The sequence below is a fragment of the Chlorocebus sabaeus genome, chromosome 12 (assembly GCF_047675955.1).
Source record: "Chlorocebus sabaeus isolate Y175 chromosome 12, mChlSab1.0.hap1, whole genome shotgun sequence".
Taxonomy (NCBI): Eukaryota; Metazoa; Chordata; class Mammalia; order Primates; family Cercopithecidae; genus Chlorocebus; species Chlorocebus sabaeus.
Window position 1 is genome coordinate 79,015,720 of NC_132915.1, and position 17,381 is coordinate 79,033,100.

Here is a 17,381-nt window from a genome sequence, read left to right on the forward strand (position 1 = left end):
TTCCACACGGCTAGGTAACCAGAAGTCTGGTCTGATGATTTGAGGACCACTACTATATCCTGACAACCTCCACACTTTCAACTCCTTAGAGACCTCTACCTTTAACAAACTATTTCCAGATATAGGTCACTCACAGCCAGGGTACCTCAAAACTAATCTTTAAAAGCACATGGTCTATTCAACTTTGTACTAGAAATTCCAACCAGAGCAATCTGGCAAGAAAAATAAATTACAGGCATGCAAATTAGAAAAGAAGAAGTCAAACTATCCCTACTGTAGATGGCTGACCTTATATATGCAAAATCCTAAAGAATATACCAAAGAACTACTGAAGCTAATAAATTGAGCAGAGCTGAAGGATGCAAGATCAACAAGCAAAAAATCTGTTTTATTTCTACCCAGCAGCAATAAACCATCCAAAAAGAAAATTAAGAAAACAATTCCACATGATAGTATCAAAAAGAAAAAGGAATAAATTAAAGGTGCAAGACATATACAAAGAAAACTTCAAAACACTGCTGACTCCTATGTTCGTTGCAGCACTGTTCACAATAGCCAAAATTTGGAAGAAACCTAAGTATCCATCAACAGATAAATGGATAAAGAACATGTGGTACTTATACACAATGGAGTACTATTCAGCCAAAAAAACCAGAATGAGATCCTGTCATTTGTAACAACATGGATGGAACTGGAGGCTGTATAAGCTAAGTGAAATAAACTAGGCACAGAAAGACAAACATCTAATGTTATCACTTATTTGTGGGATCTAAAAATCAAAACAATTGAACTCAGAGATGGAGAGCAGAAGGATGGTTACCAGAGGCTGGGAAGCATAGTGGGAGGGTAAGGGGAAGCTGGAAGTGGTTATTAATAGGTACCAAAAAAATTAAAAAGAATGGACAGGGTACAGTGGCTCATGCCTGTAATCCCAGCACTTTGGGAGGCCAAGGCAGGCGGACCACCTGAGATCAGCAGTTCAAGACCAGCCTGGCCAACGTGGTGAAACCCCATTTCTACAACAATACAAATATTAGCCAGGCATAATGGTGGGTGCCTGTAATCCCACCTACTCAGGAGACTGAGGCAAGAGAATCACTTGAACCTGGGAGGTAGAGGCTGCAGTGAGCTGAGATCGTGCCATTACACTCCAGCCTGGCCAATAGAGCGAGACTCCATCTCAAAAAAACAAAAAAATTAAAAAGAATAAGACTTAGTATTTGATAGCAAAACAATTATTGACTGTAGTCAAAAATTTAATTGTATATTTTAAAATAACAAAGAGTATAATTGGATTGTTTATAGCAAGGGATAAATACTTGAGGAGATGGATACTCCATTTTACTTGATGTGATTATTAGACATTACATGCCTGTGTCAAAACATCCCATATACCCCATAAATATATACACCTACTATGTAGCCACAAAAAATTTAAAATTAAAAAAAACTGCTGAAAAATTAAAGTGTAACGAAATAAATGGAAATGCATCCCATGCTCATAAATTGTAAGGTTTTTGTGGTTTTGTTTTTTTTATATTGTAAAGATGGCAATGCTTTCCCAAGTGATCTCTAGATTGAATGCAATCCCTATCAAAATCCCAACAGGCTTTTCTGTAAAAACAGAAAAGCTGATCTTAAATATGGAAATGCAAGGGACCAAAAAATAGTCAAAACAATTTTGAAAAAGAAGAATCAAGTTGGAGGATTCATGCTTCTGAATTTCGAAACTACAGTAATCAAAAGAATGTGTTAACTGACATAAGGATAGACATATAGATCAGTGAAACACAACACAAAGGGCAGAAATAAACCCATACATATATGGTCAATTGATTTCTGACAAGGCCATCTTCAACAAACAGTGCTGAGAGAACTGAATAAATGCAGGCAAAGAGGTTGGACCCTTACCTCACTTAATGTACAAAAATTATTTCAAAACGGATCAATGACCTACATATAAGAGATAAAAGTATAAAATTCTTAAAAGGAAACTTAAGGGTAAGTATTCACCAACTGTAGATTTGGCAATTGTTTTTCAGATGACACCAAAAATACAAGCAATAAAAGAAAAAATAAATTGGACTTCATCAAAAAAATTTCTGTGCATCAAAACAGACGGACTATCAAGAGAGTAAAAATATAACCCACCAATGAAATATTTACAAATCATGTATTTGATAAGGGTCTAGTAGCTATATAAAGAATTCTTAAAATGCAACAACAAGCAACAAGGCAAACAATTTAATATTTTTTAAAGAGGAAAGAATTTGAATAGACATTTCTCCAAAGAAGAGAAACAAATGGCCAAAAAGCAAATGAAAAGATGCTCAACATCATTAGTTATTAGGGAAATGCAAATGAAAACAACAATGAGATACCACTTCATACCCACTAGACTGACCATTATCAAAAAGTGAAAAATAATAGATGTCGACAAGGATGCAGAGAAATTAGAATCCTGATACATTGCTGGTAGAAATTTGAATGGTACATCTGCTGTGGAAAATAGTTTGGCAGTTCCTTAAAAAATTAAACACAGAATTACCATATGACACAGTAATTCTACTCATAGGTAAATATTCAAAAGAACTGAAAACGTGTATTCAAATAAATACTTGCACACAAACGTTCACAGCGGCACTATTCACAATAGCTAAATGGTAGAAATAACTCAAATATCCATCAACTGACAAGCAGATAAACAAAATGTGGTATACTCTTACCATGGAATATAATTCAGCCATAAAAAGGAATGAAGTACTGATATATGTACAGGGTTTCTTTCTGAGGTGATGAAAATGTCTTGGAACTAGATAGAGGTCATGGTTGCACAACATTGTGATATATTGTATGCCTGTTTTTTTTTTTTGAGACAGAGTCTCACTCTGTCGCCAGGCTAGAGTGCACTGGCACGATCTTGGCTCACTGCAACCACCACCTCCCGGGTTCAAGCAATTCTTCTGCCTCAGTCTCCCAAGTAGCTGGGACTACAGGCACACACTACCATGCCCAGCTAATTTTTGTATTTTTAGTAGAGACGGGGTTTCCCCATATTGGCCAGGCTGGGCTCAAACTCCTGACCTCGTGATCTGCCCACCTCAGCCTCCCAAAGTGCTGGGATTACAGACGTGAGCCACTGTACCCAGCCTGTATGCCATTTTTAAATGGTTACTGCACCGGTAGCCCTTGCTACTTGGGAGGCTGAGGTTGGAAAACCCCTGAGCCCAGGAGTTCAAGGTTACAGTGAGCTATCATTGTGCCACTGCACTCCAGCCTGGGCAACACAGCAAGACCCCACCACTAAAAAATAAAATAAAAATATTTTATTTTATAAAAATAAGATATTTTAATAAAATTAAAATACAATGGCTTATGATTAATTTTAAGTTATATATGCCTCAATAAAATAATACCAAAACAAAGCATGGTCTAACAACCTAAAACATTTTAAACGATTTATTTTCCATTCAGAAACCATCATAGGTTTTTAAATAAATTCAAAGTTATTTCATCATAGCATTTTTTAAAAAACTACTCTCCAAAATGCTTCAAAAAGTAATATTAATAAAATGCCCTATTTCTTACCAGAAGACTCTTTTCCATTCTGTTTTTCATACAGGGTGCCCACAGACATCAGGAAAACAATAACCAAGAATACTGGAATTCTCCATGAGCCAGCGAGGGATGCTGCAAATTAAGAATTAACATTTTTAGTGAAATAAAAACCTAGTACTTGTTTTTACAAAACTGAATTTTGTAGTTTGACAGAACAATCTGGTATATATGTTAATTACAGAATTACTTATCAGGCAAAAAAAAATTTTTAAGTCCATTAGATAGATTAAACTTCAAGGTTTCTCAAAATTAAGTTCATCCCTGCTCTCAGAGGCCCCTGGTCAAATGGATAGGGTATATGCCAGCTTACCTTTAATGGGGTTTAAAGACAGTCTATTGTAATGCATATCAAGGGTCTAAAACCATCCCAAACTCAAATCACCTACTTCACCCCAGAATGACCAGAATTAGGCATACATCTCAAAGTCATAAAGTCTGACTTGGTTTCTTGAAAATACCACTGGGTGTGAACTTTCTCTCTCAAGAAAGAGAATGGCCCAAAAGAGCACAGCAAAAGAGTCAATGTCTCCTCCTCAGTGTATAATGCAAAAATGTTTACAAGTTGGCCGCATGCAGTGGCTCACACCTGTAATCCCAGCACTTTGTGGGGGACCCAGGCAGGTGGCTCATTTGAGGTCAGGAGTTCAAGACCAGCCTGGCCAGCATAGTAATATCATGTCTCTACTAAAAATACAAAAAAAAAATTAGCCAGGCGTGGTGGTACATGCCTGTAATCCCAGCTATTTGGGAGGCTGAGGCAGGAGAATTGCTTGAACCCAGGAGCTGGAGGCTGCAGTGAGACAAGATCACACTACTGCACTGCAGCCTGGGCAATGGAGTGAGACTCCGTGTTAAAAAAAAAAAAAAAAAAAAGTTTACAAGTCACCAAGAAACAGGTCTCTACCCATAACCATTTCCCTGAGTCCACCTAAAACCTCATAAACATCCCTGCCTGCCTGCCTCCTTCCTCTGTCTTCCTCAAGTTCAAAATGAGTCATATCTGACATACAGGATCTAGGAGATAAATTCCTCTATCATGCCAACTCAACAAAGCTAGAGAATAATGCTTTGTTTGACATCAAACAAAGACAGAGACATGGCTGTTTTTTATTTTATTTTTAACAATAAGTAGTAGCTCTAGAAACTAAGGCTATCCACTGCTCTGGGTTACTGAATTGTGTTGTTAAATCAGAACTTAATGTTTCCACGGGCTCAAACTTGGGAGATGAAAGTCTCAACCATAAATACCACACTGAAAAATCAACATCTGAGCAGTCAGCCACCCAGCTAACATAACAGGGAACCCATTACTCTGAGCAGCTCTGACATCAAACATCCTTATGTGGAAAAGAGATTTGTCTCTCTGAAGCTACTCACGACTCTGACATCTCTCCCTCATGGTTAGAGATCTGTTTAAAGCACTCTTTCACAGGATAGTCCTTCAAATATTAGAAATACACTTTCATGTCTTATATTCTCCTTACCTCTATCTCCTTTCTACCCTAGACCCCCAGTTCCCTCCTCTTATCCAGAGTAAACATCTCTAGTTCCTTTAACTGGTTCTCACACATGATTCTGAGGACTTCCTATCGTTGACTGCTTATCTATATCCTCCCTTAAGTATGACACTCAGAAATGATATGAGAATCCAAGGGTGCTCTACTTTTTAAGATGTATTGACTTTTAAAAGGACCTTTTGGAAAATGAACATAATTAAAGACATTTTAAAGCACATCATTTTCATTAAAATTTAATGAAAGATTAAAGCATAACATTTTCTAAAGATTAAATAAGTTTAAATGCAACATATAACACTACAAAAAATTCACTTTCATTCACAGTCAGCCTCTGCAGACCTTAGGCCAGACTTTAAAAAAAAAAAAAAAAAAAAAAAAGAAAGAACCCACCTAAATGAAAAAGCAATATAATCCAGATAGGAATTGAAACTGCTCTCAAGTAGCGTTCAGTGCTTGCATTCCACTTGAATGAAACAGTCAACACATAGCCAACCACCAACGTCCAGATCTTAAATAAATGAAATAAAGACACGGCTGTAAAATCTGTACACATGAAAATGAACATAGAATTATATAAAATCTGTGTCTATACAGCAGGAGGGCTCTGGACATAGCACAGAAAAGATAAAGGTTGATGGTGCCAAAGAAACGTGCCTAGGTTCTCCTCGTTTAGAGAATCTAAGTTTTGAAACATTAGGCATTTGAAATCTCACGTAGTGATATTAAATAGTTGTTTAACAAAAGACACATAGCTCAAAAACCATCTTATACATAAAATGTTTGAGATAAAATATTCAAAGCATAAACCATGGATTTAAATTAAGAGTCTAATCTTGTGGAATTCCTACAGTTTTCTGTTAATCAATGTTTAGAAAAGAAATGAAAAGAAAAAAAAACAAGAAAAGGAAAGCTTTCCAAAAAGAATCAGGTTAAGATTCTATTGCAGCTTATAAAATATGTTTGTTACTAGGAAAATAACTCCGTAAAAGTTAGAAAGCAGCCAGCTGAAGTGTGACCCTGCTGAAATAATCTAGGCAACAGATGATTAGAACCTAATCCAGAATTATGATGCACCAGCTGAAGAAGTGTGCCTGAAAAAAAATATTATTAGAGGAACAAACAGCAGGATTTCAGAACAGAAGAATCAGCCAGGATACCCTCCTCAGTTCTTTCTATACTAAAGTTAAATGACTCTAGAGCTTAAGAAGCATCAAAAGAAACCAGCATAGCCTACACAGAAACTCGTATTTTAATAGAACATTTATAAAACACAGGGAATACATAATCCAGAACACATCTGAGCAAAAAGAACTTAATTAACGTAAGACCAAGAAGCTAAAATTCAAGTTTGACATGAATCTTGCCAAAAAAAAAAAAAAAAAAAAGCAAATTAAGACAAAAAGAAACTTCAAGCTATGTAATTCAGAGCACGAAGAAAAAAGAACTGATGGGATTACTAAAAAAGACAGAAAAAAACTATCTCCTACATTATTTTGGTCAAATCTATCAATAAAAATAATCTTCACATCTTAAAAATGTTTATAGCTTCTAACCTCAGAATTCAACTTTCAGACTTTATCCTTACTAAATAATGATAAATTCTGAAAAAGCTTTAAATATAAAGAAGCTTATCAGAGTATGATTCAGAACAGTGGAAAAAGTGATTACCTAAAAGGTCAACAACTGGGAAACGATTATGACTTACTCAATAAAATGTTATGCAACCATTAAAATCACTTCTTAAAAACAAAGACTATACAGTTTAAAAATTCCCAATATCATACTAAGTTAGAAGTAAAATACAAAGAATATATATGACGTGATTACATCTACTATATGGTGGGAGGAAAAGAAAATGTACTAAGAAGTTAGTGGCTGTATTTGGGTGGTAAGATTTTGTTCTTCCTTTCACTTTTTTCTGTTTCCAAATTGCCTTTAATAAGCACTAATTATTTTATAATAAAAAGGACATTAAAATATCTTCTTCAAGTAACTCTATCAGATGAAATATTAAAGAGCTCTGAAGCTCAAAAATATGAGGACATGGGAAGTGAGACTACAGCTGCTTCAAAAAGTCCAGTCTTGCTGGACCAGACCAATTAACCCTGGGAATTCAAAGAATTTGAGATCTGATGGTAGAGCGTAGAAAAAAATCTGAGTACAATAATAGTACACTTATATAACAGTCCTATGTGCCAGGTCCTATTCTAATGCTTTATATATACTAACTCATTTGATCCTCATAACCCCACAAAATAAGTACTATTATGATCCTCATTTTACACATGAAAGAAACCCAGATTTCAGAGAAGTGACTTGCCCAAGGTCACAAAGCTAATAAATGACAGAGGCAGGTTTAGAACCCAAGAATCTGGCTCCAGAGTGCACTTTTCTAACCATAAGGAGAAAGAAGTGTGGTGCTAGAATACCAAAGATAAACAAAAGCTGCTCAGATTTTCACAAGGGAAAATTAAAATAGTCAATTTTGACGACTACAACTTGTTGAAATTAAAAAGAAAAAATTTCAGTAAATGGATAGTCTTCAGAGGTACGTCAGTTAGCCCCACCCTATTAAACATTATGTCAGTCACTTAGATGAAAGACTAGAGGCACAATAATCTAAAAACCTGATTTTACACAAATCAGTTACACAAAACTGAGTTGTCAATAAACACTGAGATAACATATCATGATTCAAAAAGATATCCTGAAGCCAGAACAATGGGCTAATCCAGACAAGATTAAATTATATGAAAAGAAATGCAAAGTTCTGCTTTGAGGTTCAAAACTCAACTGTACAAGTATGGAATCGAAAGACAACATCTAAACCACTTTTCAGTTCAGTATGAGTCAGTATATGACTAGTAGAAGCACTTATTTCTGAAAGTACAATACTCATATCAGGGAAAGTGATTGTTTCAATTAATTTTGCACACCAAACCACACAACAAAATTCAGCCTTGGAAAGGAAATAGAAATCACAACACGATATATAAATGTAGCTGGGGGAAAAAAAAGTTTTGCTTAGAAAAGAGAAGGAAATATCAAGATTTTGTAGCTATCTTCAAATAATTTTTAAAATGTCATCTGGGAGAGGCATAAGACTTGATTTTCTGTGGTTCTGAGAGCAGAAATAGGTGTGAATTAGGAAATAACACAGCTCAGTAAAAGGATAGGTTTTTCTAACAAACTATCCAAAATGGAATAATCTATCCAAAAATGGAATAATCATCAGTAAAAGTGTTTGAGCAAACGTCGACCAGAGATGACAAAGTAAGTACTACCCTTAATAAGAAGCTGAACTGGAGGTCACAATATATACAGTACCTCCAATAAGTTTTTGTTTCTTATCTGTATGCATAAGGAATTAATATCATTTGCAGGGAGAGAAAAAATAAGAGACTGCATACTTCAGATTTTTTAAGAGAAATGTATGATCTAACAAGAAGCATGTATTTTCATCTATCAACCTGAAACTCACAGATAACCCCATTCCGGTTTAAAATAATCATTTTAAAATATACTCCCCAATTCTACTTTTAGGAGTGTTTTACAGAAGCACACTGTGCAGGCAGATATAAAAATATTCACTGTTGCCGTTTACAATATAAAAAATTGAAAACAACTTAAGTATTTTATAGGGAACGATTTAAATAATGCTATCTCCAGAAATTGAGTAATTACTCAGACTTTCAACAGTATGATGAACATCAATATGCAGTGCTACAATGTCAGTTTATTCGTTTGTAAATTTATAACGTTGAAAACATACTAAACAAAAAAATATTTTAAAATATTATCTCTACATGGTTGGATTTCAAGGAGTAATTTGCTTATTTTTTTTTACAGGTACTCAATTTTCTACTAAGGTTATGTAGTATCTTTATAAACAGAAAAAGAAGTATTTTTAACTTTTAGGAAATTTTTTTGGCTTCTGGATTTTTTTCCAGTATTTTGAAGTGTTTCCTCAGAAAAGATTCGCAGAAGTAATATCAGTTTAAGAGGTACGGGCCATTTATAAAAACACTTTAGAGTTTATATTAAGCCCATTATGATTATACAATTACCAATGGTTAAAAATGTTTATCAAAGTATTCTAATACAAATTCAGAGCTAAGAAAATCTGTTAAAAACATTTTCTAAAAGTGTTTTAGAAATCCGGGGGAAAAAAGATTTATACTGTAGCAGTATCAAAAAGAAAGAAGTGGCCAGGCGCGGTGGCTCACACCTGTAATCCTTGCACTTTGGGAGGCCGAGGTGGGCGGATCACATGAAGTCAGGAGTTCGATATCAGCCTGGCCAATGTGGTGAAACCCCGCCTCTACTAAAAATACAAAAATTAGCCAGGTTTGGTGACATGTGCCTATAATCCTGGCTACTCGGGAGGCTGAGGCAGGAGAATCACTTGAACCCAGGAGGTGGAGGTTATAGTGAGCCGAGATTGCACCACTGCACTCCAGCCTGGACAGCAAGAACAAAACTCCATCTAAGAAAGAAAGAAAAGAAAGAAAAGAAAGAAAAGAAAGAAAAGAAAGAAAAGAAGAAAGAAAGAAGGAAGGAAGGAAGGAAGGAAGGAAGGAAGGAAGGAAGGAAGGAAGGAAGGAAGGAAGGACAGACGTGTATCTCTAAATGCTAACAAGGAAAGATATCCACAGTACAATGATAAATGAAAGAGCAAAGTACAGAACTGTATGTTATCTCATCTTTGTTTTAAAAAACAAAAAACCAAAACCTTCTACTTTGTATGTTCACATGGGCATAGAAATGAATTTAGGAGCCTTTACATCAAACAGTTAACAATAGTAACATCTGAATAGTGGGACTAGTGGTGGAGAAAAGAGATAATTCGGCCGGGCGCGGTGGCTCACGCCTGTAATCCCAGCACTTTAGGAGACCGAGATGGGCAGATCACAACGTCAGGAGTTCAACACTAGTCTGGCCAACATGGTGAAATCCCACCTCTACTAAAAATACAAAAATTAGCCAGGCACGGTGGCGGGCACCTGTAATCCCAGCTACTCGGGAGGCTGACGCAGGAGAATTGCTTGAACCAGGGAGGCGGAGGTTACAGTGAGCCAAGATCACACCACTGCACTCCAGCCTGAGTGACAGAGCAAGAATCCGTCTCGCAGGGAAAAAAAAGAAAAGAGATAATTCACTTTTATCATATAAACTTCTATTCTGCTTATGTTTTTTTCAAATGTAACAAACATTTTACTTGAGTCAACATTTTGAATCACTAAATATCCTTTAAAATAACAAAAATAAGGATTTGTACATTCATGTTTTACACATAATTTCTAGTCTAGGACCCCTTAAGAGTTTTTAAATTCTTAAATCTTCACTAACACAGAAACATGAGGTTAACAAGTCAACTTTATATATGTTTAGCCTCTGAGCAAACCTATTCAAGTGTGAATTTATTCCAGGCATTAAATCAATGAGCCACAGTTACAGATAAGAAGGCATATTTTTCCAAATTTATGTTCTCCAAAACAACATGTCCTTTTCAAAATACACATTCCATAGTCATTTTTATAGCACCAATGTGCTAGACACTACATAAGACTGCATAAAATTTGGCAACATTTACTTAGCACTTCAAGTAAAGGGAACTAATAGGCAATCACATTTTCCTTTCATTTCACACAATTATCCACATATACTTTCCTGGTTAAGTAACATATTAAATGTAGAAAACATTAACTAGAGACTCTGCCTTTTCAACTGTCTTTGTTTCATTTATTGTCATCTGGGCATTAAGTGGAAAAACAACTTGGTTGCTTCTGTTACACATTTTTGCAGAACAGTTTCTTAAGCTTTTTTTAGAGACAATAAAACTACAGGCTGGGCGCAGAGGCTCACACCTGTAATCCCAGCACTTTGGGAGGCCGAGGCAGGTCAATCACCTGAGGTTAGGAGTTTGAGACCAGTCTGGCCAACATGGTGGAACCCCATCTCTACTAAACATACAAAAAATTAGCCAGACATGGTGGCACGCGCCTGTAATCCCACCTGCTCGGGAGGCTGAGGCAGGAGAATCACTTGAACCTGGGAGGCAGAGGTTGCAGTGAGCCGAGAACGCGCCATTGCACTCCAGCCTGGGCAACAAGAGCTTAAATCCGTCTCCCCCCAGAAAAATACCACAACTACAAACCTCCTTCCAAGTTAAGGAGTCACAGCCTTAATCATAGCCTCAAGCAGCAACTGCTTCAGGTCCTTCAATTATCCACTTAATTCTAATGAGAAAACCATTCTCTTTGTCATATGGCAACTTAGAGTCAACAATTTTTATATTCAAAGTCTTTCACTGAGAAAACTAAGTACTAGAAACTTCCCTCTCCTTGTTTCTTGCTGCCAGGCAAGCAGAAACAAACCCAGAAATGTGTTTAAAAGTGAGTCAGTAGCGAATGGCTGACTAATGTCCACTGCTGAAGAGCCTCTTGTGATCTGTAAAATAGAACATCGTGAAATCTTAGAAATTGTTCAAGCCAATCCCTCACTTTACACAACTGGGACTGAATGTCCCAGAGGAGGGCCCTGGTCTGCCCAAGGTCACAAAGTTAGTTACTAGCAAAGCCAACTTTAGAACTTAAGGTTTTTTTTTTTTTTAATCTTTCAGCCACTATTCTCTCCACCTCATGCTTCTTTAAAAAGATGGAAACAATAGGACAGAGACCACAGAAAAAAACAAATCTATTATTACTGCAAAAACTAAATGGTCTTCAAATTTTCCACCAAGTCTAAATTAACAGAATGAGGAAGATCAGAATGCCCCCCAACAGAGAGAAATGGTGGAGCAGGGCACACCATCAGCTTTTTCAAATTTACCTTGCATAACTCCACTATGGGAAGATGCCAAGAACTGAGTAACATGTGAACCCAGTGCAACAGCTGATTTTTTTTTTAAGTGTTCTGAAGTCACTTACTAAGTCAGTGCAATCTTCTGACCTACCCAAAACTGCTGAAAAAGAGTTACTCATCCCATAAATGATAGTTTTTCAATTGTAAGCAGCATGGAGTTTTAGGAGACTGAAGAAATCTACAAATGGCATGAAGAGGAACTGAACTGGAAGGATAAACTAGTGACAAAGAAAAACGTAAGTCCAGGCCAGGCGCGGTGGCTCATGCCTGTAATCCCAGCACTTTGGGAGGCCAAGGCGGGTGGATCACCTGAGGTCTAGAGTTCGAGACCAGCCTGGCCAACATGGTGAAACCCCGTCTCTATTAAAAATAATACAAAAATTAGCCAGGCATGGTGGCGGATGCCTGTAATCCCAGCAACTCGGGGCTGAAGCAAGAGAATTGCTTGAATCCGGGAGGTGGAGGTTGCAGTGAGCCGAGATCACACCATTGCACTCCAGCCTGGGCAACAAGAGCGAAACTCTGTCTCAATATACAAAACGAAAAAAAGAAAAAAGAAAAACATAGGTCCCAAGAACACTAAAAAGGAAAACTGATGGGATCTGGAAAACTGCACAAGTATAAAAATAAAAGAGAAGAAGAGAGATGAATAAGGTTTCTAGATGAGTAGAATGCTGATATTCTTCTGTTTTTTCCTAGTATCTTTTTTTTTTTTTTTTTTTTTTGAGACAGAGTCTCGCTCTGTCGCCCAGGCTGGAGTGTAATGGCGCAATCTGGGTTCATTAAAACTTCCGCCTCCCAGCTTCAAGCAATTCTCCTGCCTAGAGTGGCTGCGATTATGGCATCCACCACCACATCCAGCTACTTTTTGTATTTTTAGTAGAGACGGGGTTTCACCATGTTGGCCAGGCTGGTCTCCAACTCCTGACTTCAGGTGATCCACCTGCCTCGGCTTCCCAAAGTGCTGGGATTACAGGTGCGAGCCACCACACCCGGCCTAGAATCCATTTATATTAAAAATAATTAAACACAATGAATTAGGGAAAACTTTTTTAAAATCCTTACTGAAGGTTACTACAGTTTTGATAACAGCAGGACTTCAACTGCTGCTAGGTCTATTGAACGCCATTTACTGACAGCATAAACAGATCAATCTCTGAGTTAGTTTTCTCACATATGAAATCCCTCCCTCCTACCTCACAGGGCATTGTAAGAATGAAGTAACACCCATGTAAAAGAACCTAATCTAGTGCCTGGGACATGGCAGATGCTTAAAAGTTGGATCTTAAATGGATGAACTGTCAGTTCATCAAAACAGGGATTCACTTAAAGTTAACTTTTCTCTCTGCCTCCCTCATCTATACTGCTCTTCAGCAGCAGGCCCATAGTTAAAGTAGCCTAGAAAGCATAAAGACCATGTTCTATACCAGGCAGCCCTGCTTGGGCTCATAAAGCCAAACCACTGTGAACTGTGGGATGGAAAAGTTCCAGAATGGGCCTCCTGCCCAGTCACATAACCTACTTTCACTTCATGTCAGGCCTTAATCAGCACTTTCTTTTTTATTTTAAAATATTGGGGGCGGGGGGATCTCATTATGTTGCCCAGGCTAGTCTCACACTCCTGGGCTCAAGCAACTGGCCTCCCAAAGTGCTGGGATTACAGGCATTAAGCCACTGTGCCTGGCCTTTAATCAACACTTTTTTTTTTTTTTTGAGACAGGATCTTGCTCTGTTGCCCAGGCTGGAGTGCAGTGGCACAATCTTGTCTCACTGCAACCTCCACCTCTTGGGTTCAAGTGCCTCAGTTCTCGTGCCTCAGCCTCCCGAGTAGCTGGGACCACAGGCATGAGCCACCATGCCTGGCTGACTTTTTGTATTTTTAGTAGAGACTGGGTTTCAACATATTGGCCAGGCTGATCTTCTCGAACTCCTGGCCTCAAGTGATTCACCTGTGTGGGCCTCCTACAGTGCTGGGACTACAGGCGTGGACAACCCCACCTGGCCTTAATCAGCACTTTTGGATGAGAGCAAGGACTCCTTGTCTTCCCAGGTATACTTCACCCCAACCAACTATCCACCCTTAAACACTGCTTAAGCAAAATGCAACTCCATGCCTTGTTTCTCTGAAACTCTTATCAACCTGAAGCTTCTCTTTCAAATTTAGCCCTTCTACCACTCCCTACTCACTTCTAAACTCATACTCTTATTATGTTGAGTTTGTTCGGTTTTTTTTTTTAACCCTCTCTCTTTTTCCTTGCTCCCAACACTTGAGCCAAACAGCTGAATTTCAAGGGTTTTTTTTGGGTGGGGGAATGGAGTTTCGCTCATCCCCCAGGATGGAGTGCACTGGTGCAATCTCAGCTCACTCCAACCTCTGCCTCCCAGGTTCAAGTGATTCTTCTGCGTCAGCCTCCCAAATAGTTGGGATTACAGGCGCCCACCACGACACCCAGCTATTTTTTTTTTTTTTTTTTTGTATTTTTGATGAGATGGGGTTTCACCATGTTGGCCAGGCTGGTCTTGAACTCCTGACCTCAGGTGATCCGCCCGTCTTGGGCTCCCAAAGTGCTGGGATTACAGGAATGAGCCACTGCATCCGGCCAATTTCAAGCTTTTAAAAAATCATTAATTACCATCCTGGCTAACATGGTGAAACCCCGTCTCTACTAAAAATACAAAAAACTAGCCAGGCGTGGTGGCGGCGTCTGTAGTCCCAGCTACTCGGGAGGCTGAGGCAGGAGAATGGCGAGAACCCGGGAGGTGGGGCTTGCAGTGAGCTGAGATCCGGCCACTGCACTCCAGCCTGGGCGACACAGCGAGACTCCGTCTCAAAAAAAAAAAAAAAAAAAAAAAAAAAAAAATCATTAATTGGTTGGACCTTCCTTCTCCCACTCCCAGGTCTAATCAATGTTGGCCCCTACTTCTCTTCCACTCATCCACAACCCATACAAATGAAATACAAAGATGAAGGTTTATCTTCAGTAAAAAGATACTCAAAGGTATACTCCGAGCTGTGGATGTTTCTTTAGAAGTGCTCAACTCTTTCCACTGAGTATCTGAGAGAGACTGCTAGAAATGCCTCATAATCATGCCAAATTACTCACGTATTCAATTTCTTACTCTAGTATGAAAATATACTATTTACATATGGCAGGCCTTTCTTTTCTAATTTCCTACAGTTTGATGGATATGCTCCTTGAGCAGTATCAACAGTCAAAAATGTTAGCAGAATCTATGTGTCTTTTACAAAACTGAATTTCTTGAGGAAAATAACCAAGTGTATTTTTCTTAGCACACAGTGTTCTGCCTTCTAGATAAGCAGTATTCGATCCACTTAGTTGAATTGTGAAACTGCAAGATAAACGATAAAAAGCACTGAACTGGGCCTCCATAAAAGTGACCCACAGATTCACTCCGTAAAAGTGAACCACAAAATGTGACTTTGGACCAATCACATTCTCTGGGCCTGTGGCCTATAACTGGTGAGTCATGAACATTTATCTGTATGTCTGTCATCTCCATTAGAATATGCTCATATACCTTGAAGACGGGACCCGTATCTTAGTCCTTTTTTAAATCCCTCACAAAGACCAGTACCTAACATATGCTCGATCAACTTTAAACACGAACCAAGAGGTGGTATTGAGGGAACAAGAGAAGAAGGGTGTTTGGGGTCATTCACCATTCTGCCAATAACCTCAGGCAAGCCACAACACTGCTGGACAGATAAGGGGAATTAATATTTTGCAACTTAATGATGTCAAGGTACACTGAACTTTACTTCACTGACAAAAGTAGTGAATCAAAATTTGTAAATGGTACTGTTTATGAATCAACTGGCATTCTTACGCACTAAATCTCCACTTGTTTTGAACAGTCACCAGTTAAAGATGTGGATAACTAGTCCACAATAAAGTCTGAGTTAGGAATTGTGTCACTAGATTATCTTTGAAATCCCTTCCAATTCTAAAGCTCCCTGATTTTCTAAGAGTAAGCTCTGGGTAATCCAAGCATCACAAATCTACGTCTCTCTCCTTCGCGCGGTCCGCTGCTTTACTCCAAGCGGAAGGAGGTGTGCTCTGGTACACCAGTCCGTGCACAACAAAAGTAGTTACCAAAAAGTAAATCGTGGAGAGGAAGAGGCACAGGCGGCTCAGCACCCAGTGCCTTGCACAAATTATACAGAAATCACCTGAACCGAGAGGCAGCACCAGCCAGTTAAGCAAGCTTTGTTTTAGGACTTGTGAGAAATCTAAGACACTCAGACCCCTCTTTGCCCCTAAGTAGCCCTAGCCTGTTAAGAGGTCACCTTTCCTATCTGCAGGATGGCAAGTTGGCCTAGAATCTCGAAGGTCCCTTCCAGCTCTTTCAGATGCGCAGAACTGAGGGTGGCCGAAGCACTACCGCCCTCTCCAACAAGGAGTAAAACCAAGCCCCACTGCCACGCTCTGAGGCCTCTCTCTGCAAAGCGGAATAGCGATTCTCAATCCAGGGCACTATCTCCCTAAAAGGGCCTGCTAGGATTGAGGCAAGGCGGGAAACAGGGAGGCAATTTCAAATTATGCCCGCCCTCTTTTTGGAAGAATGTGCGCCAAATTCCTGAGGTGCGAGAAGGAAAGCGGAGACGGACAGTCACTGCAGCACAAGTGTGGCCCCTCGTCGCCCCTGCACGGGGAGGAACAACTGCAGGATTGCATCCCAGTGCGCCGGGACCACGGGCGGGGGGCGGAGGCAGACTGCCGCTCACTCACCCACAGGCTGCTGAAGTAGTCAAGCCCGCGGCAGATGAGCGCGGCAGCGTGCAACAGCAGCACCTGCACGCCCAGGTAGCTGCCGAGGCAGTAGAGGCCGTACAGAAGCGGGCCGCCGGCGCCGAGCAGCAGGAGCAGGCGGCGGCGACGCAACGCCTGCTCGCCCAGGGCCTCGACGCCGTAGTCGATGAAGCAGAGCGGCAGCAGCAGCGCGGCCAGGACGATGGGCGTGTGCGCGCGGTGCAGGCGCTGCAGCCAGTGACGGCCCAGGCGCGTCAGCGAGCTCTTGAAGGGGTGCAGGAAGGTGCCGCACAGCACGGCCCAGAGCAACGGCCGCAGGAAGGCCTCCAGGATGAAGTAGACCAGCACCGCGGCGCCGCAGCACAGGCACACGAACAGCACGGCCCCGGTGTTGTAGAAGGCCTGCTTGATGGGCTTGTCGAAGCGCAGCGCCAGCGCCGCAGTCCGCGGGGTCTCCCCACCACCGCCACTCGGTCCGACTGCGCGCGGAACCCGTGGCGCCGGCCCGGGAGAGCCCCGCGGGCTGGGCGCCACCGGAGAGCCGCCGCCGTCGGCCATCATCCCTCCGCCACAGCCGCCCCCGAGGGGCGGTAATGGGAGCCGGGCGAGA

At 40.0% G+C, this 17,381-nt stretch overlaps 1 protein-coding gene across 1 annotated transcript in view; it reads right to left on the reverse strand.

Moving 5' to 3' along the window:
- TMEM245 (transmembrane protein 245) overlaps positions 1 to 17,381 on the reverse strand; it is a 105,331-nt gene extending 87,950 nt beyond the window's left edge. The window contains exons 1-3 of the mRNA XM_037983358.2: positions 16,751 to 17,381; positions 5,526 to 5,643; positions 3,589 to 3,690 (exon numbers count right to left, since the gene is read on the reverse strand). Coding sequence (XP_037839286.2) covers positions 3,589 to 3,690; positions 5,526 to 5,643; positions 16,751 to 17,332 — 802 coding nt within the window. The 5' untranslated portion in view covers positions 17,333 to 17,381. The remainder of the gene's footprint in view (positions 1 to 3,588; positions 3,691 to 5,525; positions 5,644 to 16,750) is intronic.